The 25,514-nt window shown below is 38.9% G+C and overlaps 1 protein-coding gene across 3 annotated transcripts in view; it reads left to right on the top strand.

The window, feature by feature from the left end:
• The window catches only part of BTBD8 (BTB domain containing 8), a 92,591-nt gene that overhangs the window by 32,621 nt on the left and 34,456 nt on the right, over window positions 1-25,514 (top strand). For 2 of the 3 annotated variants that reach the window (XM_040232325.1, XM_040232326.1), the window contains 3 exons: window positions 8,583-8,672; window positions 21,205-21,285; window positions 22,615-22,711. In XM_040232325.1, coding sequence (XP_040088259.1) covers window positions 8,583-8,672; window positions 21,205-21,285; window positions 22,615-22,711 — 268 coding nt within the window. Of the gene's footprint in view, window positions 1-8,297; window positions 8,673-15,533; window positions 15,578-21,204; window positions 21,286-22,614; window positions 22,712-25,514 lie in introns of those variants that run through there. The other variant, XM_040232327.1, reaches the window with a different exon arrangement.

Genomic DNA, 25,514 nt, shown 5'->3' with positions numbered 1-25,514 from the left:
GTCCTTCCAATGAACACCCAAGACTGATCTCCTTTAGGGTTTAGCCTACCTCAAAGTATCCACCTGATCTCTCATTTTATAGTGTTATTTGTTATCCTATTATTTTCTTAATGAAATTTAATCTATGTTTTTAAACTAATTTATTTGTTGTACTTCAGTATTCCATAATTAAGATTCTCTCATATTACTTTATTGAAAAAGTAGGGCAGTGATTCCTAATTTTAGCTTTCTAACACTTAAGATCCTATATCCCTTCCAAATACCTTATTTTTTTCTTCAGTGCTTGATATTGTACCATCAGACTTTCATTGATGGGGTTAAGATGCTGTCAAATCTCCCTTTAAAATGTAGATTCTCTGAGGCTTCTCTGCTGGGTCAGTGTTGAAGGGTCCACCTGCCAATGCAGGGGACACGGGTTCAATCCTTGGTCCAGGAAGATCCCACAGGCCATGGAGCAGCTGAGCCCATACACCACAATTGTTGAGCTTGTGCTCTGGAGCCTGGAGCTGCAACTACTGAGCCTGTGTACCACAGCTACTGAAGTCCCTGTGTCCGAGAGCCCGTGCTCCATGGAGAAGCCACCGCAGTGAGAAGCCAGCACATTGCAACTGGAGAGTAGCGTGCTCACCACAACTAGAAAAAAGCCTGCGCAGCAACTAAGACCTAAGGACAGCCAAAAATAAATAAAATTATTATTTTTATTTTTTAATGCAGATTGTCTGAAACTACAATTTAATAAATCAGCACTGAGTTAGGAGATCAGTGTCCTTCAGTCAGTTCAGGACACTAGAGTTGCTCAGTCGTGTTCAACTTTTTGCAACCCTATGGACTGTAGCATGCCAGGCTTCTCTGTCCATCATAACTCCCAGAGTTTGCTCAAGTTCATGTCCATTGAGTTGGTGGTACCATCCAACCATCTCAATCGCTGTCATCTCCTCCTCCTGCCTTCAATCTTTCCCAGCATCAGGGTCTTTTCCAGTGAGTCAGTTCTTCACATCAGGTGGCTAAAGTATTGGAGTTTCAGCTTCAACATCAGTCCTTCCAATGAATATTCAAGACTGATTTCCTTTAGGATTGATTGGTCTGATCTCCTTGCAGTCCAAGAGACTCAAGAGTCTTCTCCAACACCACAGTTCAAAAGCATCAATTCTTCGGTGCTCAGTTTTCTTCACAGTCCAACTCTCACATCCATACATGACTGCTGGAAAAACCATAGCTTTGACTAGACGGACCTTTGTTGGCAAAGTAGTGTCTGCTTTTTAATAAGATTGGTCATAGCTTTTCTTCCAAGGAGCAAGCGTCTTTTAATTTCACGGCTGCAGTCACCATCTGCAGTGATTTTGGAGCCCAAGAAAATAAAGTCTGTCACTGTTTCCATTGTTTCTCCATCTATTTGCCATGAAGTGATGGGACCGGATGCCATGATCTTAGGTTTTTGAATGCTGAGTTTTAAGCCAGCTTTTTCACTCTCCTCTTTCACTTTCATCAAGAGGCTCTTTAGTTCCTCTTCACTTTCTGCCATAAGGGTGGTGTCATCTGCATATCTGAAGTTATTGATGTTTCTCCCGGCAATCTTGATTCTAGCTTGTGCTTCATCCAGCCTGGCATTTCGTGTGATGTACTCTGCATGTAAGTTAAATAAGCAGGGTGACAATAAACAGCCTTGACATACTCCTTTCCTGATTTGGAACCAGTCTCTTGTTTCATGTCCAGTTCTAACTGTTGCTTCTTGACCTGCATACAGATTTCTCAGGAGGCAGGTCAGGTGGTCTGGTATTTCCATCTCTTGAAGAATTTTCCATAGTTTGTTGTGATCCACGCAGTCAAAGGCTTTGGCGTAATCAGTAAAGCAGAAGTAGATGTTTTTCTGGAACTCTTGTTTTTTCAATGATCCAGCAGATGTTGGCAATTTGATCTCTGGGTCCTCTGCCTTTTCTGAAACCAGCTTGAACATCTGGAGGTTCACAATTCACATACTGTTGAAACCTGGTTTGGAGAATTTTGAGCATTACTTTGCTGGTGTATGAGATGAGTGCAGGCATGTGGTGGTTTGAACATTCTTTGTCATTGTCCTTCTTTGGGATTGGAATGAAAACTGTCCTTTTCCAGTCCTGTGGCTACTGCTGAGTTTTCCTGATTTGCTAACATATTGAGTGCAACAGTTTAACAGCATCATCTTTTAGGATCCTTAGTCTATGCAATATTAACTATTATAGACCTGTGTGTGCATGCTAAGTTGCTTCAATCCTGTCTGACTCTTTGTGACCCTGTGGGCTGTTACCCACTGGACTCCTCTGTCCAGCGGATTCTCCAGGCAAGAATATTGGAGTGGGTTGCCATTGCCTCTTCCAGGGGATCTTCCTAATGCAGGGATTGAACTCTCATCTCTTTATGTTTTCTGCATTGGCAGGTGGCTTCTTTACTACTAGCACCACTTGGAAGCCTAGTCTGACTAATTAGCTATATAATCCTGAGTTGTTGTTTAGTCACTAAGTTGTGTCTGACTCTTTTGCAACCCCATGGACTGTAGACCGCTAGGGTCCTCTGTCCTTGGAATTTCCCAGGCAAGAATACTGGAGTGGTTTACCTTTTCCTTCCCCAAGGGATCTTCCCGACCCAGGGATCGAACATGAGTCCCCTGCATTGGCAGGTGGATTCTTTACCACTAAGCCACAAGGAAGGCCATATTCTTGAGCTGAAAACTTTTAAGAAGTTAATCTGTCTGAGTTTTGATTCTGGCTGCATCATTTATTAATTGTTGAGAAGTTACTTAATCTTTCCAGGTCTCAAATTCTTCATCTGTAAAAGAAATAATGATAGTAATTATAGCATAAGATGGCTGTGAGGACTGAATCAGGTAATGTACATAAAGTACTTAGCATGGTACTGTGGCACATTGAAGCATTCAGTAAACATTAGTTGCTAAAAGTATGTATTAGCTGTCTGGGAGGCAGGCATTTTGTTGTCTGTTCTACCTTATCTTACAGTGGAGGTTGGCAAACTGTGGCCCAACCTAAAGAATAATATGCAACAGGGACCTGAAAAACCTAATATACTTATATTCTTATTTACTATCTGGCCCTTTGCAGAAAAAGTTTGCTGTTCCCTCCCTTACTAGGATTGCCAGGGAGCATTAATGAAATAATTATAATAAAATTCCAAATTATCATGCAGTAAAGTGGGTTATGAATCTCTCAGTATTAATTACTTTATTAATGATAAATGGTCAACCCTCTCCTCTTAAAAGTTTTAAAATAATAAATTAGATGTGGGAACAATAGATAGAAAAGAGATGAGATTCTTTAGTACCATGGGCCTTTAAGAGAGGCTGCAGTGGGGAACCAAAGCCAAAGAGAATGGATGCCTAAAAGGAAAGAGTAGAAGCTCCTTAACTGAACATGACTAAACCTGCTCTTCACATGGTCTCTGCAGAACATGCTGACATGGTAGGCAGAACTCTCAAGACTAGGATGCCATTCTCTAGTATATCTGTAACATTTCCATTCCTATCATTGAGTTTGTGTCTCTTCAGTCACTTGGGTTTATTCCCAAACCTGTTTGATGCCATTTGAATTTCTTATTTTGATAGCATGACTTAATGATATATCATATAAACCAAAGATACATGAAATATAAAAGAATTGTTGTTCCAATGAAAACTAAAGTGAATGTTTTAGAAAGCTTAATAAGGGAGAGGCATTTAAAAAATTGTTATTGAATTCAGTTTAGATGAAACAGTACAAAAACTTGAGGGGAAATTATGAAAATCTTAAATGATTCTATACTTCAGATTGCTTCATAAAAGTTTTAAATTTCTTTCTTCATTTTAGAGAAGTTTGAATTAGAAATCATAGACAAGGTGTATAGGTGTAGTTTTTGCAAGACATAAGAGGCTCCAATCAGCGAATTCACATTAAAAAAAAATAGATTGGCTTTATGGTCAAAGATTTGTGAATAAATGCATACTTATTTTCCAAGTTAGAATAAAATGATTATGATATAGACAAATCATTTTTAAAATTCGCTTCTAATTTTTTGATTAACCAGACAACTATCAGTCTTCATTGTACTAGATAACAAGGCATCTACTCTATTTTTACAACTCACTTTTAAAACGTAGGTAATCCTGTGAAAGCTGTAGTCAGTGTATGTTAAGATGAATGTCTCAAGAGAAAGCTGACTTACCATTTTTAAAGTTTACATTCTCTAAAATATTTGCAGAGTGTCATGGGTGATAGTGACAGCTCCAGAAAGTATGGATTCACTGATGTGGGTTTAACCCTTATTCAGTTATATGGAACTGATAGGAAAAAAAAAATTATATATATATATTTTCTTGGAGCAGGAGTACTTAAAAAATAGTCCTAGTGAAAAATTCTATATTTAGAGTTTCTCTGAGTAATTCAGGCCATTATTATGCCTGGAGTAGTGAATCTGGTTGAGCTAACATCAAGAAGTATTGAATAGCAATGTACTATAAAGCAAGAAGAAGGGGGAAATTAGGGCACCTCTACAGAGAGAGCCAGAAGCAGCCTTGTCAGTTGAGATTACATTTAGTCAAAAGGAGAAAATAGTTTTCGGTGTGTTGGAAAATAAAAAATCTGCTAAAATTTTTAACACACGTATCTACAACATATTTTTTTTAAAACTGAGGCTTGAATCCAATTAAATAGGAATGTTTTCATAAGTTTCTATCTTAAGAACAGTGTAATTGTTTAAGCCTCAGTCGTTCTTCGTCTTACTTAAACGGAAATGGCTAGCATGCAGCATTTAGTTCAAGTCTTCCATTTAACTGATTTTTTTGTGTACTTGTCCTGTTAATTACTGAGAAGAATGTTGATGTCTCCATCTCCTCCTCTGTTGCCCCCTTCTCCTCCTGCCTTCAATCTTTATACTCTGTGACAACCTAGAGGAGTGGGAAGGGGAGGGAGATGGGAGGGAGGCTGGGAGACTGTATACCTAGTATAGATTCATGATGATACATGGCAAAACCCATCACAATATTGAACTCTGTATGGAACAACTAATTGGTTCAAGATTGAGAAAGTAATATGACAGGGCTATCTGCTGTCACCCTGTTTAATCTATATGTTGACTACATCATGAGAAATGCCGGGCTGGATGCATTACAAGCTGGAATCAAGATGGGTGGGAGAAACATTAACAACCTCAGATATGTGGATGATACCACTCTAATGGCAGAAATCAAAGATGAACTAAAGAGCCTCTTGATGAGGGTGAAGGAGAAGAGCAAAAGAGCCAGCTTAAAACTAAATATTGAAAAAAACTAAGATCATGGCATCCGGCCTCATTACTTCATGGCAAATAGAGGGGGAGAAGGTAGAAATAGTAACAGATTTCCTCTTCTTGGGCTCTAAAATTACTGCAGATGGTGACTGCAGCCATGAAATCAAAAGACATTTGCTCCTTGGCAGGAAAGCTATGACAAACCTAGACAGTGTGTTGTAAAGCAGAGACATTACTCTGCCAACAAAAGTCCCTATAGTCAAGTCTATGGTCTTCCCAGTGGTCATGTACGGTTGTGAGAGCTGGACTGTAAAGAAGCTGGAGCACTGAAGAATTGATGCCTTCAAAAACTGTGGTGCTGGAGAAGACTCCTGAAAATCCCCTAGACAGCAAGGAGATCAAACCAGTCAATCTTAAGAGAGATCAACCCCGAATACTCCTTGGAAGGACTGATGCTGAAGCTGAAACTCCAGTTTTTTGGTTGTCTGATGCGAATAGCTGACTCACTGGAAAAGTCCTGTTTCTGGGAAGGATTGAGGGCAGAAGGAGAAGAGAACATCAAAGGATGAGATGGCTGAATGGCATCACTGATGCAATGGACACAAACTTGGGCAAACTTTGGGAGATGGTGAGGGACAGAGAGAACTGGCATGCTGCAGTCCATGGGATTGCAAAGAATCAGACACAACTGAGCGACTAAACAACATCACAATATTGTAATTATCCTCTATTAAATAAAAGAACTCAAAAAAGAATTCATATACGATCAAATGCACACAACTGAGAGTCTAATTTGATGAGTTTTGACAAATATATAAACCGGTGTAACTCCCACCACAATCAAGATATAGAGAATTTTTATTACCTAAAAAACTCTGCCGTGTCCATTTGCCATTAGTACCATCCTTCTCTCTGTTGTTGTTATTTAGTTGCTAAGTTGTGTCTGACTCTTTTGGGACCTCATTGCGCACCAGGCTTCTCTGTCCATGGGATTCTCCAGGCAAGAATACTGGAGTGGGCTGCCGTTTCCTTCTCCAGGGGATCTTCCCGACCCAGGAATTGAACCCATGTCTCCTGCATTGGCAGGTGGATTCTTTACCACTCAGCCAGCAGGGAAGCCCTCCCTCTCTCTATCCTCAGGCAAAAACTGAGTTTCATATGCTTATTTTCCATCTGTATTTCTTTGGTGAGTTTTCTCTTCATATCGTTTGCCCATTTTTAATTGGACTTCTTTTGTTTTCTGATTGTTGTGTTTTCTAAATTACAGTTTATTTTACCTGTCCTAGAATTTCATATAAATGATCTCAGACATATTATTGAACTTCTTTTGTTCAGGAAAATCTTTTTGAACCTCATCCTTGGATATTATGTATATCATATTTCATACAGTTTTTATTGCTGAGTAATACTACATTGTGAGCTTCCCTGGTGGCTAGTAGTATACAGAATCCACCTGCAAATGCAGGAGACATAAGAGACACGGATTCAATTGCTGGATCAGAAGATCCCCTGGAGTAGGAAATGGCAACCTGCTCTATTCTTGCCTGGAAAATCCATGGCCAGAGGAATCTGGTGGGCTACAGTCCCTGGGGTCACAAAGAGTCAGACACGACTAAGCAGCTGACACATACACTGTATTTAGGCTAGGTGTAGATCACTTTAATCCAGCCAAGGATTGAGCTCATTCAAAGCTGGACTTCAGTTCTAAAAAAGGCTTATCTATTTCCTGTTCATTCTTCTTTCAAAGGTGTAGTCCTTCAGAGTCCAGCTGAAGTTCTGGGGCATCCACCAAAGTCTCTCCTCTTTTTTGTTGCCGTTTTTCAGTCACTAGGTCCTGTCTGACTCTTTGTGAACCCATGGACTGCAGCATGCCAGTCACCTCTGTCCTCTATTATCTCCCAGAGTTTGCTCAGACTCATGTCCATTTTGCTGGTGATGCCATCAAATCATCTCATCCTCTGTTGCCCCCTTCTTCTCCTGCTCTCAGTCTTTCCCAGCATCAGAGTCTGCCCGTGAGTCAGCTCTTCACCTCAGGCAGCTGGAGTATTAGAGCTTCAGCTTCAGCATCAGTCCTTCCAATGAATAGTCAGGATTGATTTCCTTTAGGAGTGACTGGTTTGATCTTCTTGCAGTCCAAGGGACTCTCAAGTGTCTTCTCCAATACCACAGTTTGAAAGCATCAATTCTTCAGCACTCGGCCTTCTTTATGGTCCAGCTCTCACATCTGTACATGACTACTGGGAAAATCGTAGCTTTGACTGTATGAACCTTTGTCATCAAAGTGATGTCTCTCTTCTTTGCTAGATCCCAAATTCCAATATGTGTGCCTCCAAGCCTGTAAAGATTGCCAGAAGCAATCTAGATTCAGCTTCTTAGCTTCTCAACCTTACTTTTGCTTTCAGATATGTGTGTGTGTGTGTGTGTGTGTGTGTGTGTGTGTGTGTGCGCGTGCGCGCGTATATTTTTTTCCCCCCTTATTTTTCCAAGCTATTCAGCAGGAGGGGTAGTCTGAGACAAGCTAGTAAGCCATTGCCAGAAATGTCTTTTTATTCTTCTTCTCCCCTTCCCCTCGTCCATCCCAGCCCCTGCTAGAATATTCACATTTTTGCTGTATCTAATTTACTGTTATAATCCCTAGACTAGTGCCTAGCGCAGAATAGAAGTCAGTAGGTATTTGTTGAGTTAAATAATGGATGAATTAACATGCTATCTGAGGAGATAGAATGGACATTCAAAACAAAATATTTTTCCTATAATTTTTCAAATTTAAGAGAAAGGTATCCATGAGCATAATTATGCTGAGTTTTGAACTGGTACTCAGGACTTTTAGAGTTCTAGTCTCTTATTGATATTTCCGCAAGGTCTTAACGTCATTTGGTCTTTATTTCTCCATTTGTAAATGATCTGTTATTCTCTCACTCATGAAAATTGTTATTAAAATTTAAGAGTTTTCAAGAGAAAAAATTAAATGGGATTTCCCTGGTGGCCTAGTTGTTAGGATTCTGGGCTTTCACTGCTATGGCCCAGTTTCAGTCCCTGGTCAGGGAACCGAGCTTCTGCAAGCCACATGGTGCAGCCAAAAAGAAAAAGAGAGAAAAAATTTTTAAATTGGAAAGAAAACACTGGAATTAATGTTCAAATGAAGCAATTAAAATACTTTGGTATAAGTTTAGGTATTTAGTTTATAATTTCTGTTATTAAAATCTACCAGTGAATACAAATGACAGGTAAATTGTTTTCACGTTTTACGAGGTAAAGATGAAAAATTTCATAAAAATTATATTTTGCAATTGTGCATAAATGTTTGTCTGTGTTTTCTCCCCCTCTTCCTTTAGAGCCATTTTAAGTGCCAGATCTAGTTATTTTGCTGCAATGCTGAGTGGCTGTTGGGCTGAAAGCTCCCAGGAGTACATTACTCTTCAAAGGTAAGCATAATTTTTACAAGGAAGCTTGACTGCAAATGATAGCAAATAATACTTCATACAGAGCGCTTTTCAAGAATCTGATTTCCCTGTCTGTTCAGTGAAATGTTTCTCATGTGATGGAATTCAGCAAGTATACTTTCTGAAAACGAGAGGAAGTTGGGAGCGTTTAGTGATAGAGATAATGTGTTACTCTTCTCAGACATCCATAACAAAATACCACAAACTAAATTTGTTTTCTCACAGTTTTATAAGGGACCAACCAGCAAGGTTGGTGCCTGTTGAGACCTCTTACCTTAGGTCCTTTGAATGTGGATAGGCACTTTCTGCTGTATGCTCCAGTGACCCTTTTTTTAATGCATGAGACTGGGGGCCAGAGAGGGGAAAGGAAGGTGGAGGGACAGAGCTCACTCTCTGGTGTTTCTTATAAGGACACGAATCCTATCAGATTGGCTAGGGCCCTACCCTTATTACCTCATTTAACCTTAATTATTTCCTTAGAGAGCTTCCCTGGTGGCTCAGATGGTAAAGAGTCTGCCTGCAATGCAGGAGGCTGGGTTCGATCCCTGGGTCAGGAAGATCCCCTGGAGAAGGGAATGGCTACCCACTCCAGTATCCTTGCCTGTGAAATCCCATGGACAGAGGAGCCTGGTGGGCTATGGTCCTTGGTATTGTGAAGAATTGGACACAACTGAGCAAATAACACACACACACACACACACACACACACTTCCTTAGAAGCCCTATTTCCATATGGGTAAATGGGGGTTAGGGCTTCAATATGTGAATTTAGGTGTATGGGGGAACACAGATTTTCAGTCTGTAATAGGTAGTTTCTTTATTAAAGAATAATTTGGATAGGTGTGGATTTCAGTGACCTATGGTAGTGCATTGGTGAATCTACACAATTGGGGCAGTTTATATCAACTGCTGAGACAGTTATTAAGAGATGAACTACTTCCTTACATGGTGAAATGGAATATTTTTTGGTCACAGATGATCTCTGTGAGAATCTAGAGTGTACAGTAGTGGGGAGGGCTTTCTCAGTAGGAAAACTGCCTGGGAGTTCTGAGGGAGAATTCCCAGCTTGCATCATTCTCACTGTGGATGCTTCCTCAACTGGGTCAGTCTTGGCTAGAAGCTTGGATGTAGAATGGTGGTAGTGATGATTCCGTAATAGTGGATGTGTGAAAAATATCGATAAACTCTCACTGTTTTTCACAATAGTCTATAATCTTGAGCCTTGTAGGTTACAGCTGTCTGGTTTCCTTACCAACTAAAATCAATCCCCAAATGCCTCTCATTTGTAATTTCTCACTCTATTGAAAAATGGAAAATTAAAACATTATTTTTAATAATATTTATATGTTTTTATCTCTTTTCATGTTTCATTTATTTAATAGAAATGAGACATATGCAGAAGAACCTAAACCTCTTTACTTTCATACCAGGATTTCTAGAGTTACGTTTTAGTTATATCACCTACTGTTTTGATCTGGCAACCACCAGGTAGTTCTTGATTATGGAAGATTTTATATGCCAAGCAAATAGTTTATTAGCCTATGGGTAAGAAGAATGTGTAGTTGAGTCAGTCAGTGAAATTTTATCATCACTGTTGAAAAACAGCCTGAAAAATATGTTTCCTGCCAATAAGATCTCTTCCTTTATGGTGAATTTAAAATATCTGCTGAATATTGGAAGAGACATAATGCTTGCAGAAGCCAGAATTTCTGTAAGTGTGTCAATTCTAGGGATAATCATCATTCTAGTGTAATTTTGGAAATGTGTCCAGGGATTGTGTTTCAGATGTTTTAGATATCTTTTATAAAAACTATCTACTCTTATTAGAGGTGAAGTCACTAAAAATTTAAATGGAGAGGTAACCATGTGATTCTGTGTAGTGAGATAAACGTCAAAAGAGGTGTATGATTATTGGACCTTATTTGACAGCAGGGGAAAGTAATTTACAGAAAATACTTGTCTAGTTTCCTAGAAGTCTTAGTTGCTTATAGGTTTAGTGACAGTGTTTTTACTATCTGATACCAATTGCATATACCTTTGTTCCTCTTTCCAAATAGATTCTGTCCTTAGCAGTGATAATACCTTACAATAACATCATATATTTTCTCTGTTATTTCCACAGTTACTATGTTCTATAATTTTTAGATTCAGTCTTTGAGAGAGCTGGTGTATTCACAGATTATAGATGAGAAGAACAAGATCAGATAAATTAAATCTCTTCCAGGGGTTCCCTGGCAAATAAGTGCTATGCTAAATATAAGTTACATGTCCTGTAGTCACTGAAGAAATTATAAGTTTCCCATTGGTATGTGTTCTTGAACTAATTCAGACTGCTCTTTTCCACTGTTTAAATCAGTGATTTTTCCATAGGAACGGAAAGTTCCTGGTAGTTCCTTAGGGAATACATGGCATGGGGTTGGGATATGGGCACATCTTCTACCAGAGCTGCTCTGCTATTATCTGTTCTTTATCACTCAAAGCAACCTCTGTATTTAGCTATGGGAATAAAGGCAGTCTTTAATCAATACTCCTGAGTGATCAGATTAAACTTTCAAAACACAGACTTTTAAAGGTGGAGTCTGTTTATTACAGGTTAATAGATAAAGAAGTAGTAGCCTAACTGTCGAAGACAATGGCACCCCACTCCAGGACTCTTGCCTGGAAAATCCCATGGGCGGAGGAGCCTGGTAGGCTGCAGCCCATGGAGTCGTGAAGAGTTGGACACGACTGAGCGACTTCACTTTCACTTTTCACTTTCATGCATTGGAGAAGGAAATGGCAATTCACTCCAGTGTTCTTGCTTGGAGAGTCCCACTGACAGCGGAGCCTGGTGGGCTGCCGTCTGTGGGGTCGCACAGAGTCGGACACGACTGAAGCGACTTAGCAGCAGCAGCAGCCTAACTGTTGGTCTATTCCACTACCTGTAATTTTCCGTCTTCTATTATGATGGAGGTAATGGATAAATATCTCCTCTTATAATATGGCTCAACTGCTGCTGACCAACTTTAGTGGTTTGTTCAAGGGAAAACCAAATAGAAGTAGCCAAATTTTTTTCAAACTGTCATTACAAATAAGTAGACTGTACGTTGTAGCAGTGCCAGTGATCATCAGGCTCTCTCCTCTTACAGTATGTTCCCTTTACTTCTGTTGTAAGCTAGGGTCTACTACTCCTTACTGGCTCATCTTACACAGAGCTGCTGTTTTGTCATTGGAGGCTTATTCCTAATCAGCTCATTTATTTCTAATACTGTTGTTGTTGTTTAGTTGCTAAGCTGTGTCCAACTTTTTTGCAGCCCCATGGACTGTAGTCTGCCAGGCTTCTCTGTCAATGAGATTTCCCAGGCAAGAATCCTGGAGTGGGTTGCTGTTTCCTTCTCCAGTGGATCTTCCCAACCCATGAACTGAACCCATGTCTTCTGCGTTGCAGGCAGATTCTTTACCACTGAGCCAACAGGGAGGCCCACTTCTAATACTAGCACATCAGAAATGAAGATACATTTCTTTTTGACACTTTTATCTTGCTCGATATAACAAGGCTTTCTAATGCCAAAACAAAAAGGGGATTTCCTGACAGATTCTGGGTTTTATCTACATCTTTTATTATTATTATCATCACACAATATGTTTTGCTTTCCCCTCTTGTTGTTGTTATTCAGTCACTCAGTCATGTCTGACTGTTTGTGACCCCATGGACTGCAGCATGACAGGCTTCCCTGTCCTTTGCCCTCTCCTGGAGTTTGCTCAAACTCATGTCCGTTGAGTCGGTGATGCCATCCAACCATCTCATCCTCTGTCATCCCCTTCTCCTGCCTTCAGTCTGTCCCAGCATAAGCCTTTTCTCCAGTGAGTCAGCTCTTAAAATAAATAAAAATAAAGCAGCGTTTTTTATTTCAGGCAGCCAAAGTATTGGAGCTTCAGCTTCAGCATCAGTCCTTCAGTGAACATTCAGGCTTGATTTCCTTTAGGACTGACTGGTTTGATCTCCTGACTGTCCAAGGGACTGTCAAGAATCTTCTCCAACACCACAGTTCAAAAGCATCAATTCTTTGGCTATCAGCCTTTTTTATTGTCCAGCTCTCACATCTGAGAACTTTGACTCTACAGACCTTTGTTAGCAAAGTAATGTCTCTGCTTTTTAATATGCTATCAAGGTTGGGCATAACTTTCTTTCAAGAAGCAAGCATCTTTTTATCTGCAGTGATTTTGGAGCCCAAGAAAATAAAGTCTGTCACTATTTCCATTTTTTTCCCATATATTTGCCATGGAGTGATAGGACCAGATGCCATGATCTTAGTTTTTTGAATGTTGAGTTTTACACCAGCTTTTTCACTCTCCTCTTTCACCTTCATCAAAAGGCTCTTTAGTTCCTCTTCAACTCTCTGCCACAAAGGTGGTTTCATCTGCATATCTGAGGTTATTGATATTTCTCCCGGAAATCTTGATTCCAGCTTGTGCTTCACCCAGCCCAACATTTCACATGATGTACTCTGCATATAAGTTAAATAAGCAAGGTGATAATATACAGCCTTGACGTACTCCTTTCCCAATTTGGAACCAGTCTGTTGTTCCATGTCCGGTTCTAACTGTTACTTCTTGACCTACATACAGGTTTCGCAGGGGGCAGGTCAGGTGGTCTGGTATTCCTATCTCTTGAAGAATTTTCCACAGTTTGTTGTGATCTATACAGTCAAAAGCTTTAGCGTAGTCAGTGAAGCAGAAGTAGATGTTTTTCTGGAATTCTTTAGCTTTTTCTAGGATCCATTGGATTTTGGCAATTTGATCTTTGATTCCTCTTGCCTTTTCTAAATCCAGCTTGTACATCTGAAAGTTCACAGTTCACATACTGTTGAAGCCTAGCTCGAAGGATTTTGAGCATTACTTTGCTAGCATGTGAGATGAATGCCAATTGTGTGGTGGTTTGAACATACTTTGGCCTTGCCCTTCTTTGGGACTGGAATGAAAACTGACCTTTTCCAGTCCTGTGGCCACTGCTGAGTTTTCCAAATTTGCTGGTATATTGAGTGCAGCCCTTTCACAGCATCATCTTTTAGAATTTGAAATAGCTTAGCTCGTATTCCATCACCTCCACTAGCTTTGTTCATAATGATGCTTCCTAAGGCCCACTTGACTTCCCTTTCCAGGATGTGTGGCTCTAGGAGAGTGATCACACCATTGTGCGTATCTGGGTCATGAAGATCTTTTTTGTACAGTTCTTCTGTGAATTCTTGCCACCTCTCCTTAATATCTTCTGCTTCTGTTAGGTCCATACCATTTCTATCCTTTACTGTGCCCATCTTTGCATGAAATGTTTCCTTGGTATTACTGATTTTCTTCAAGAGATCTCTACTCTTTACCATTCTACTGTTTTCCTCTATTTCTTTGCATTGTTCACTTAAAAAGACTTTCTTATCGCCTTGCTATTTTCTGGAACTCTGCATTCAGATGGGTATATCTTTCCTTTTTTCCCTTGCCTTTCACTTCTCTTCTTCTCTCACCTATTTGTAAGGCCTCCTCTGCTGCTGCTGCTGCTGCTGCTGCTGCTGCTAAGTCACTTCAGTCGTGTCCGACTCTGTGTGACCCCATAGACAACAGCCCACCAGGCTCCTCTGTCCACAGGATTCTCTAGGCAATAATACTGGAGTGTGTTGCCGTTTCCTTCTCCACAGACAACCATTTTGCCTATTTGCATTTCCTTTTCTTGGGGGTGGTTTTGATCACCGCCTCCTGTACAGTGTTACCAACCTCCATCCCCTTCAAGCACTCTGTCAGATCTAATCCCGTCTTGTATTACGTATCAAATTGACTGTGTCAAATCACCACCTAAAATGTTATTAGTATATCATGATGTATAAAGCTGTCTAAAACAAACTACCTTTTCACATTAACTTGTAAACCTGAGTAGATGTTTCAAGGGGTAGTGTGGTATCGTAAAAAGATCATGGACTCTGGTGTCCTTTAAGGAAGTCCTACATCCAGGCCCAAACTGTAACATGACTTTGGGACATTGCTTACCTTCCCTGAGGTTGTTGAAAGGAGAAACTTGGCATAGTGTTTAGTATATAGTCTGTAGTGCTGATTATTATTTACCTTTTTTTCTTTCCCTAAATGGTGGTGTTCTCATTTTTCTAGAGAGTAAAGGGTTCAAGTGAGGGCCGTTTCCAGGACTAGGACAGCAATACCTGCTTTGCTTGGTCAGTAACCTCTTTTGCGACTGCCACTGTTGCATATCTGTAGGATGTTTTCTGCAATAGATTAAAATTGAAATCTTGTCTGCCCTTACGGGAAAGAACCAATTGTTTTTTGGTTCTTTTTTGAGTTGGTAGCTCAAGGATGTAATGCATGTGACATTTTAAAATGAGACAGCCTTCAATAAAGTAAGGTAGGAATAGTGGAATCCTATTATCCTAGTTTTAGGGCTTCCCAGGTGGCGTAAAGGTAAAGAACCTGCCTGTCAATGCAGGAGATGCAAGAGACATGGCTTCGATCCCTGCATCAGGAAGATCCTCTGGAGAAGGAAATGGCAACTGGCTCCAGTATTCTTGCCTGGAATCCCATGGAACCTGGTGGGCTATAGGCCACAAAGAGTGGGACACGACTGACCAACTGAGCACACATGTTTAATCCTAGTTCTACCCATGTCCCAGAGTTGGAAGGTGGGAGGATAAAGCTGAAAGGAAGTTCCCCTGGTGGCAAGGGGACGTTTTCCACATCCAGTACTGGAAATTGAACAGCCAATATTTCCATAAAGAAACACCATGTGTTTCTCTTTTATGTAAACAGAAGTCTACCGGTGTTGGCTTGAGACTTTAGAGTATAAATTTGGATTTTTTCATCTCCCTTCAGAGACTCCTGGCTTGCTCTGAACCTTCAGGATGACCTTTTCAAATGTAAGTCAGGTCATATTTCTCTTCTGGTCAAAATTCTTCAATGCCTTCTCATAACAATTAGAATTAAACCCAAATCTTTATCATAAGCTATAAGAACCTGTATGATCTGACCCATAAGATTCTCCCAGACTTCCCCACCTAAAGGAGCTACAACCCAACTCTCCAGTTACTCTTTTCTATGTTATTCTGTTAGATTGTCTTCACTTTTCACTGTTAAATATCTTCGTATATTTGTTGACATGGGCTTCCCTGGTGGCTCAAACAATAAAGAGTCTGCCTGCAATGCATGAGACCTGGGTTCGCCCCTGGGTTGGGAAGATCCCCTGGAGGAGAGCATGGCAACCCACTCCAGTATTCTTACCTGGAGAATTCCATGGCCAGAGGAGCTTGGTGGGCTACAGTCCATAGGGTCACAAAGAGTCCGACTTGACTCTGAGTGACTAAGCACACACATTTGTTGACATATTTATTGTCCATGTCCCCTCTCTAGAATGTAAGGTCCAGAATAGCGCCTGTCATTCAATAAATATTAAATGTAAATGAATGATGAATGAGTGAATGAGGCCCTATGTTACCTTAGCCCACATATGTAGAAACTTGAAACTTTCGGAAGTACATGTATAGCACAGAGGTTTCAGACAGTGCATGTTATCTCTGAGCCTGGTGCTGTCCTCTCATGGTCTTTTGTTTTTTCTAACTGTTGAGTGTATGTAATATTTTCATCTCCTATAGGATTTTATTCTGATTACATTTAAATGGGAATAGTGCTTTAAATCTTTTCATTTATTTAAACTGTGGGTTATTGCAGTAATTTTTTTTTTTTTGGTGAGTCAGTTGATCATGTCTTTATAAACACTTTTCATAAAAATAGAGATGACTTACAATAATGAGGCTACAGTTTAATAAAACAGCTGTTAAGACAGCAGGAAAACAGTTTCTTGCTGTTTTTATAGCTATCATATATATTGATATATAAGCTCAAATGTCCAAATTTTGCTGTTTATTTTAATAAAGTTTTATTCCTACCTAATCATTTTTTTCCTTTTTTTAAATATGTCAAGTCTTAGAAGAAACTATTCTTATAACATAAATATTCAATCCTCATTAACACTAATAAAAATAGCTCTTGAAATTTCAAGGAAAAGTGCATGGAATGTAACTATTATACTATTGTTTTATATGAACAAACTACAGATAATATAGCATAATTGTACTGAGATCAACTCTTGTCATATCCATGTATATAAATGAGTATATTTAGAGATTTGACTTTTTTCAAAGTATTAAAGAAGAGATGTGGAGTTTTGAATCAGCAGAAACCAATAGAAACCATTGTAGAAGCCAGTAAATATATATTAAGTAAATTTAAAAAATATTTCTATGTTTTCAACTCACTATTCCTTCTGGTTTGGGAGATGCTTGTAACTACCCTAATAAGCCATTCATTAAATATTCATTAAACATTTATTCAGCATATATTATTTAAGGCCATAGAATCAAAGCAAACACCCTTCTGAGTCCTACCCTGTGGAACTCGCTTTCTTTTCTTCTTGCCTTTCTCCTTGTCTCCCTTTAGCAGACATTAGATACTGTGCCTAACAAACTGTGAATGTCTTATCAGCACTGTCCCCAGCCTGGTTCCATGCAGAGCTCCAGTATTATGCAGGGAAAGGAAATTTTGATCCTGGGGATATTGAATCAATGCTGACATTGTGCTTCTACTAGAGATGCAGGGGTAAATAAGACACAAATCCTGCCTGCACAGAATTCAGTTTAGAAGGAGAAATAAATATGTAAACAAAGATATTATAAGTCAGTTTGATAAATGTGATAATGGAAGTGTGTATGTGTGTGGGTGTGGGTGTACTATACTGCTTAAGAGCCCAGGCATTGGAGTATGGATTTAAATTGCAAATTCCAGTGCATCACTAGCCATTTGATGTTGGGCAATTAATTTTTTTCCCAACACCCACCTCTGTGGGCAAGTTACTTAATTTCAGTTTTTTCATTTAAAAGTGAGACTAATAATAGTAACCTCCCATTGATTTGTTATGATTAAATGAGCTAATTGCATTGAAAATGCTTATTAGCTCAGTGACTAAATCATAATAAATGCTCAATAAATGTTAGTTATTATTTATGTTTAACATTCAGTGATTTCCCTTTTTTCCCCCTTGGGAGTGTTAAGGAAACAATCAGAAGTAAAGAGCCACATGTCTTGTATCTAAAAGATGAAATAAATAGAGAGGGAGAGAATTTTAAGCAGAGTGAACAGTATGTGATAAGGAACTCATGTATAAGGAACTGTAAGTCGTTCAGGTATAGGAAATGGTAGTTTGCTTATCTTGGAACAGCTGCTAGAGAGAGAACCAGAGATCATATAATAAAGAACATTCTATACCAAGCTAAGGAATGTGGGCTTTTTTTCCTAGGTCCTATGGAGAATAGCTAAAGGGTTTTAGAAGTCAGAGACTGTATCAGATTTACATTTTAGCAAAGTCACTCTGATTGCAATGTGTGAAATGGGATGCGAGGAGGTAATTTCAGTCAAGAAGCCCACACAAGAGTACTATGATGAAGTATAGTACAGATGAAAGAAACTGAGAGGCTAAACCAGGGCAATAAAAGGGGGAAATATATAGCAAAAGGGCTTCCCTGGTGGCTCATTGGTAAAGAATCTGCCTGGCAATGCAGGAGACAAGGGTTTGATCCCTGGGTTGGAAGATCCCCTGTAGAAGGAAATAGCAACCTACTCCACTATTCTTAGGTGGCTCATTGATTAAGAATCTGCCTGCAGTGCAGGAGCCACAGGAGTCCTGGGTGCCAGCCCTGGGTCAGGAAGATCCCCTGGAGGAGGGTATGGCAATCCACTCCAGTATTCTTGCCAGAAGACCCTTTAGACAGAGGAGCCTGGCAGGCTACAGTCCATAGGGTCTGAAAGAGTCAGACATGACTGAAGTGACTTAGCACACACCAGTGTTCTTGCCTGGGAAATCCAATGGACAGAGTACAGACCATGGATCACAAGAGTCAGACACGACTTAGTGACTAAACGACGACAGCAACAGACAGCAGAGGCTGAATTCAAAAACATTGGAAGGTATAAAATGATAGGATGTAATGAGGGAGAGGATTAAGATGAACCTCCAGCTCTGACTTAGGCATCTGGATTATTCTTCAGTCTTCTTTTTGTTATTCCTGTTTTGTTTGTAGCACTGTTACAGGACTCCTTGCATCTTGTCCCACCTTCTATTCCTCTGTACCAAGAAGACTGAATTATCTAGTAACCATTGGGCATTGGTCAGGACGAACTCTGACCTGAGAGTTAATTTGATGATGAGAGGTAATTTGATTTCTTTTCTGCTTTCTTCTCTGCTGAATCTGTGGAAAGAGGTGATGGGAAGTAGGGTATCTGCTATCCATCTTAGCTATCTGTTGGAATTCCGAGGGGGGCCCAATAAATAGTATACTTTCCTCCTGCTCACAATAAGACAAAAGAATCAACAGGTGAAATTAGGAAACATTTCCTTAATTTTGGGTAAGGCAGTAAAATGTGCTTTTACGCAAAAGCCAAAGTTGATTTGCTTGCGATGTCTACTCTAAGACAGCCCACTTGAGAGAAAGTCTGAATCTGGATAGCAGTACGCTTCTCCCCCACCGCCTCTTACCGCTGGTTCAGCAGTGAAAAAAGGAGAAAGAAATCAGTTTACCTCTCATCTAGAAAGCTGAGCGCCAAAAATTGATGCTTTTGAACCATGGTGTTAGAGAAGACTCTTGAGAGTCCCTTGGACTGCAAGGAGATCAAACCAGTCAATCCTAAAAGAAATCAATCCTGAATATTCATTGGAAGGACTGATGCTGAAGCTCCAATACTTTGGCCACCTGATGAGAAGAGCCAACTCATTAAAAAGATCCTGATGCTGGGAAAGACTGAAGGCAGGAGGAGAAGGGGATGATGGAGGAGGAGATGGTTGGATGGCATCACCGACTCAATGGACATGAGTTTGAGCAAGCCCTAGAAATAGTGAAAGACAGGGAAGCCTGGCATGCTGCAAGCCATGCCAGAGTTGCAAAGAGTTGGACACTACTAAGCAATTGAACAACAACAATAAGTTCCTCATGATCAACAACCAGTGGTTGTTGTCCACCAACCAGATAATTAATCTTCCCTGATACAGAGGAATAGGGGAGCAGGGGAGGGCCAAGATGCAAGAAGTCCTATAACAGTGCTATGAACAAAATATAAGAGTAATAGAAGACTGAATCTGGGGTGCTGGGAGAAGAAGTCATGAATTGAGAGTCTGAGATCTAGTAGTCAATGAAACATAAAGATTATCACTTCAGACTACTTCTTTAAGTCATGTCTTTTAAATCTGTAAAATGAGGATGTTGGCAGAGCTAGAGCCACTGGATAGGTATTACAAATTAAGAAATATCTATGGCACAGCAAGAATCTTTCTAGTGAATGGAGTAGTTGTACATCCCAGGCTTTAAGCAAAATGAGAGGCCATTTTTCAGAGATGCTGAAGAGGATCTCTTAATGAGCCAGAGGTTGAACTATGACCTCTAAAGTCCTTTCTAACTTTGTCTATCATGGAAGATGCCCAACAAAGAATTATTTTATCATACACTAATCACCCTTATGGCAGAAAGTGAAGAGGAACTAAAAAGCCTTTTGATGAAAGTGAAAGAGGAGAGTGAAAAGTTGGCTTAAAGCTCAACATTCAGAAAAAGAAGATCATGGCATCTGGTCCCATCACTTCATGGGAAATAGATGGGGAAACAGTGGAAACAGTGTCAGACTTTATTTTGGGGGCTCCAAAATCACTGCAGATGGTGACTGCAGCCATGAAATTAAAAGACACTTACTCCTTGGAAGGAAAGTTATGACCAAAAAGATACCATATTGAAAAGCAGAGACATTTCTTTGCCAACAAAGGTCTGTCTAGTCAAGGCTATGGTTTTTCCTGTCGTCATGTATGGATGTGAGAGTTGGACTGTGAAGAAAGCTGAGCACCGAAGAATTGATGCTTTTGAACTGTGGTGCTGGGGAAGACTCTTGCAAGTCCCTTGGACTGCAAGGAGATCCAACCAGTCCATCCTAAAGGAGACCAGTCCTGGGTGTTCATTGGAAGGATTAATGCTGAGGCTGAAACTCCAATACTTTGGCCACCTCATGCGAAGAGTCGACTCATTGAAAAAGACCCTGATGCTGGGAGGGATTGACAGCAGGAGGAGAAGGGGACGACAGAGGATGAGATGGCTGGATGGCATCACTGACTCGATGCACATGAGTTTGGGTGAACTGCAGGAGTTGGTGATGGACAGGGAGGCCTGGCGTGCTGCAATTCATGGGGTCACAAAGAGTCGGACACGACTGAGTGACTGAGCTGAACTGAACTGAATAACATTTTACAATATATAAAAACCCATAGCTGCAGTTATAACTTCATTTTTAAATTAATGGCATACCTCATGGATGTTATTTGAAAATTGTATTCTTCAGATAAAAATGAGATTAGAACTTTATCTTGACTGAAAATTTATGGGAAAATAGAATGTATCATTGATATCAGTTAAACCTTAAGTATTTCTGGATTTGAGTTTAGTTTTCTTTTATTTTTCAGTATAAGCCATGTAGAAATGAATGTTATGATGCACTTTATATACGGAGGAACTTTGGACTTTCCAGTCAAAGCTAATGTTGGGTAGGTATTATTTTTTAATCACTTTAAATATAAAAATATTGATATTTTTGGCTTCTGCTTTGAGCTATGTTTAAAAGTGTCAGTGAAGTAGAAGTTTCACTTTTATTATTTATTTTGCTGTATGTTGTACATATTTTGGCAATATCTAAAAACAGTAAGTCACCTTTTTAGAAGAAAAGATGATCTAGCAATTCACAGTAATAAGATTAAGAAAAGTATTAGACTTAAATAGAAGGAAATGGCCACCCACGCCAGTATTTTTGCCTGGAGCATCCCATGGACAGAGGAGCCTGGCAGGCTACACCATGGGGTCCCAAAGAGTCGAACATGACTAAGTGACTAATTGCTGCTATGTTTGAAAAACTTAATATTTGTTTTAGAAAATAAATGACAGATTTTTATAAAGTTAATTCAACTTCAGTCAAATTTGGAATTTGATCAATTTTTTTGCTACTTTATTTTTAAATTTTAGGATGTCAAAAGAAAAAAACTGTAAAAGTAATTTGAGAATATAGGCATCCTAACGATCAACAATGGTATGGTTCTTTAGTACTCTATGGTGACATGCCATCTAAGCTGTTGAAATCCTACTAGAGAGTGAAATCTGTCTTGCTCTTCTAATTTTCGGGATGTTCTCTCCTTTTATTGCTCTTCTAACATCACACAAATGAAGACTGCTCTTTTAATTTTAAATATTTATTAGTTCCTTTAGTTATAAACTGAATGAATAGGATTTGAGGGTGAAAGTATCCTGAGTCACAGGGATTAAATACTGAAGTTTTGCCCCTGGAAACCTGTATGAAATTTTATCATCAAATTGAGACTTGTAGGTTTCCTAAGTACCTAGTGTATGTGTGGGTACTTAGAAATACTTGCCAATTGAAAGAAGCAACAGAAACCCTCTGAGTCATTGGATGCTACCTCTAATCTCATGGTACTCTGTAGGCATTTTCAATATGATAAACATCAATTAGTTGCCCTCCTCCTGAATTTTTATTTATTGTGAAGAGTTGTAACTTGTATAGCCTTTGAAGCAGTTTCCTGGGCCTTGTTGTATATATCGCTGAGAATATGAGGGGAAGTTGTAAAACATCTCCAAATTTATTTTGTGTTATTGTCCACAAATCAAATCAAGTTACAGTGCTTTCAACTTTTGACCTATGTGCTTTTTATAATCTGTAAGGAGTACTATGTAGGGCAGAAAGTTAGAATTAAAATAGTTAAGATTATTATTTTTTCTAAACAAACTATTTATCATTAAGAAATTATTGTGTATTGTGCCTTGGTATTCAAATTGAAGAATTAACAGTGCATCTGGTTTTATTTTAGTCAGATACTCAATATGGCTGATATGTATGGACTAGAAGGATTAAAAGAAGTAGCAATCTATATTTTAAGAAGAGATTACTGTAATTTCTTTCAGAAGGTAATTATTGAGTCTCAGAAACCTTTTACCTAGTACCTAAAGTAATCTATTATTACCTCCTAGATTGTTAACTCTGTTAGATTGCCGTTTTAACTAATGGTAACTCTACTGAGAAATAACTCTTAGGATGCGCTTTTAGAAAACAGGGGAAATCAATTCAGATCATTTTAAATAAGATAAAACTGAGGTGGGGGTTTACTGAAAGGATATGGCAATATCCTATATAATTCAAAAGTGGAGTACACACTTAGGACTCTCAGTTAGGGTTTGGAACTGAAAGAAAGGAAGCTGGCAATTAGGGTTACTTTTTCCATTTATCAAAGGGCACCACAGTGCTTCATCTGTTTTTTCCCCAGAAAGAAAACTCCTCCTTCCTACCACTTCTCTTTATAGCATGTACTTGGATACTGACTTTTTAATTTTAGTTTATGCAAACTTAAATTTGTTATCTAAAGAAAGGTATTGTACTGTTTATTTCAAAGCCACTTGTACATTGTTTTAATTTTCTCTTATTTTTAATTTTCTTATTAATGCTTGTCTTTGTAAACAATGGTCATGTATTATGTTTATAATCATCAAAAAACAAGTATTAAAAGGATTGTTTACATAAATAGTCCCCTCTTATTGGATACTTGAACCAACAATATGCATTGTAATGAGGTAATTTTAATAATTTTAAGCATATTTAAATTTAGATTTTTATATTGAGTAGGACTTTTCTTATCTCTTTATAAGTTGTATCTGAGATATCACCCCATGGGTTAAAACAGAGGCATAAACTGTGTCTACCACCACTACCAACCCTTCCCGTTTTACTGAGAAACAGTTAAACTCCTCAGGTAACCTTTATCAAGCCTTTAATCAGTTACTGTTCATTCCAGCTTTTATAAAGAAGGGAACTAGAAGAAGGGGCATAGTCTGTGGTATCCTCAGCACTGTAGAAAGTAAAGAATCTAGTAAAAAGACTTTTCCTTCTCTTTCATCTTTTTTCCTCATCTTCCCTGCCAAGTGAAAGTTAGCAGGGAGATCGAAGACTATCCCAAATAAACATTAAAGATAGGGATATTTGCAATGAGGATATAGTGTCATCTCAGCCCTAAGATGGACATCTACCATGGACATCTGTATAACCAGACCACTCTGGGACCTCTATCAAAGAAGAAAATACTAAGAGATTTCTTGGAAGAGCCTAGAGTATGTCTCAGGAACCAGTGAGAATATACTTGAATGTGGAGATTTCTAAGAGGAGGAGGAGGCTTGCTGGAGAAGCCAGTACTACCCTGGTGACTAGAGACAGTAGTTATTGTCATAGACAGAAAAAAAAATAAAAGTCCATTCCATACCCCAAGTATACATGGTAGGCAAGGAAAGAAAAGGACCTTCGTGGTTCAGTGAAGATTAGAAGAGGCTGATACAGGGTCACATAACACTGTGTCCTATGTAGGGAGGCATTGAGTATCATGAATCCTAGAAGAACCTTCGTCTACTGAGAGGCTGGGGAGAACTTCGGTCTGTCACTTGATGAGCCACCATATTAGCAAAGGCCACCAACATCTGGATTAGAGCATTCAAGCACATCTTCCTATTACCCTGCTGGTCACTGGTTAGTTACTTAAAGTGACCATACCCATCCACAGCCCTATTCCAAAGGAGTTAGACCCACAAAATGGAGGAGCAAGGGATCATGCTCTACTCTGCATTCCAGATCTCCCCAACTAAAACTGTAGTCAGTGATGGGGAACAAAAGATTTAAATTTAGTGTGAGATAGGTGTTAAAATAGTACCATACTGATGTTAAATACCAAAAGTAACCAGAAGGTACTGGAATGCACCTGTAATCATTAAAGGATGGAAAAAAGGTGAATTTGACACAGCTTGGTTGATAGCACTAACTAGGGATAAAAAATTTTATGTTAGTATCTGCTTTAAACTGAGATTCTGCAATAAACCAGTTACATGAAACATTTTAAGACCAGTCTCTATTATGGATTGTCTTTGGACCATTGCTTCTACTTTTTAGTATGTTCAAGAGTATACATAGGTTACATGCAGCTTCCTATATTTTACTTTTAAAATTCCACTTAATTTTAAAAAATATAGCATATTTGTTGCCATTAAAAGAACAGAAGGTGAAATTCTTTTGAATTATCAATATGGTGTTTTGTTGAAAACTTTTTTATTCCATGTTAATATAGTCTATATTACTGTGGTAACAGATATTTAAGAGCAAACTTTTTATTGATCTGATCTTGAAATTGTTTGCTTTACTACCTTGACAATATATATTTTAATAAGTGTATTTTTGAATATATAATTTTTAACTTCTAGATCTCAATTATACAGTTTCTTGGCAGTGACTTAAATATAGTAAATCTATAATAGCGCATCCCACAGTAATATATGTTGGGGTATAATGTGGTGGTGAACCTGGCCCCAGAACTCTTGGCAAGCTAGCTTCAGTCATTTCATTAATGTCACAATCTTGCCTTTATTCAACTAAATTTTAGAACTTCATTTTTTATTATAGTGGTTTTTACATTACATGCTATTTGCCACTGATTTACAAATATATTTTAGGTTATGATTTAAATAGATGTCTTCCCAAATTTTATAAGCAGGTTTTGTAAACAACTATAAGATCTGTCATCCTATTACAAAAACACTTAGGAAATCAGCATTTCCATATAAGTAAAATTCTTAGAAAGCTAAAGTTATCCCTTTAAGCCAGGGATCAGTAAACTTTTACTATAAAAGGCTAGATAATTAGTATTCTAGGGTTTATGGACCATACAGCCTCCATCAC

The sequence above is a fragment of the Oryx dammah genome, unplaced genomic scaffold (genome assembly GCF_014754425.2).
Source record: "Oryx dammah isolate SB20612 unplaced genomic scaffold, SCBI_Odam_1.1 HiC_scaffold_28, whole genome shotgun sequence".
Classification (NCBI taxonomy): Eukaryota; Metazoa; Chordata; class Mammalia; order Artiodactyla; family Bovidae; genus Oryx; species Oryx dammah.
The sequence above is the reverse complement of the archived record's forward strand: the minus strand, read 5'-3'. Positions and strand labels throughout refer to the sequence as shown.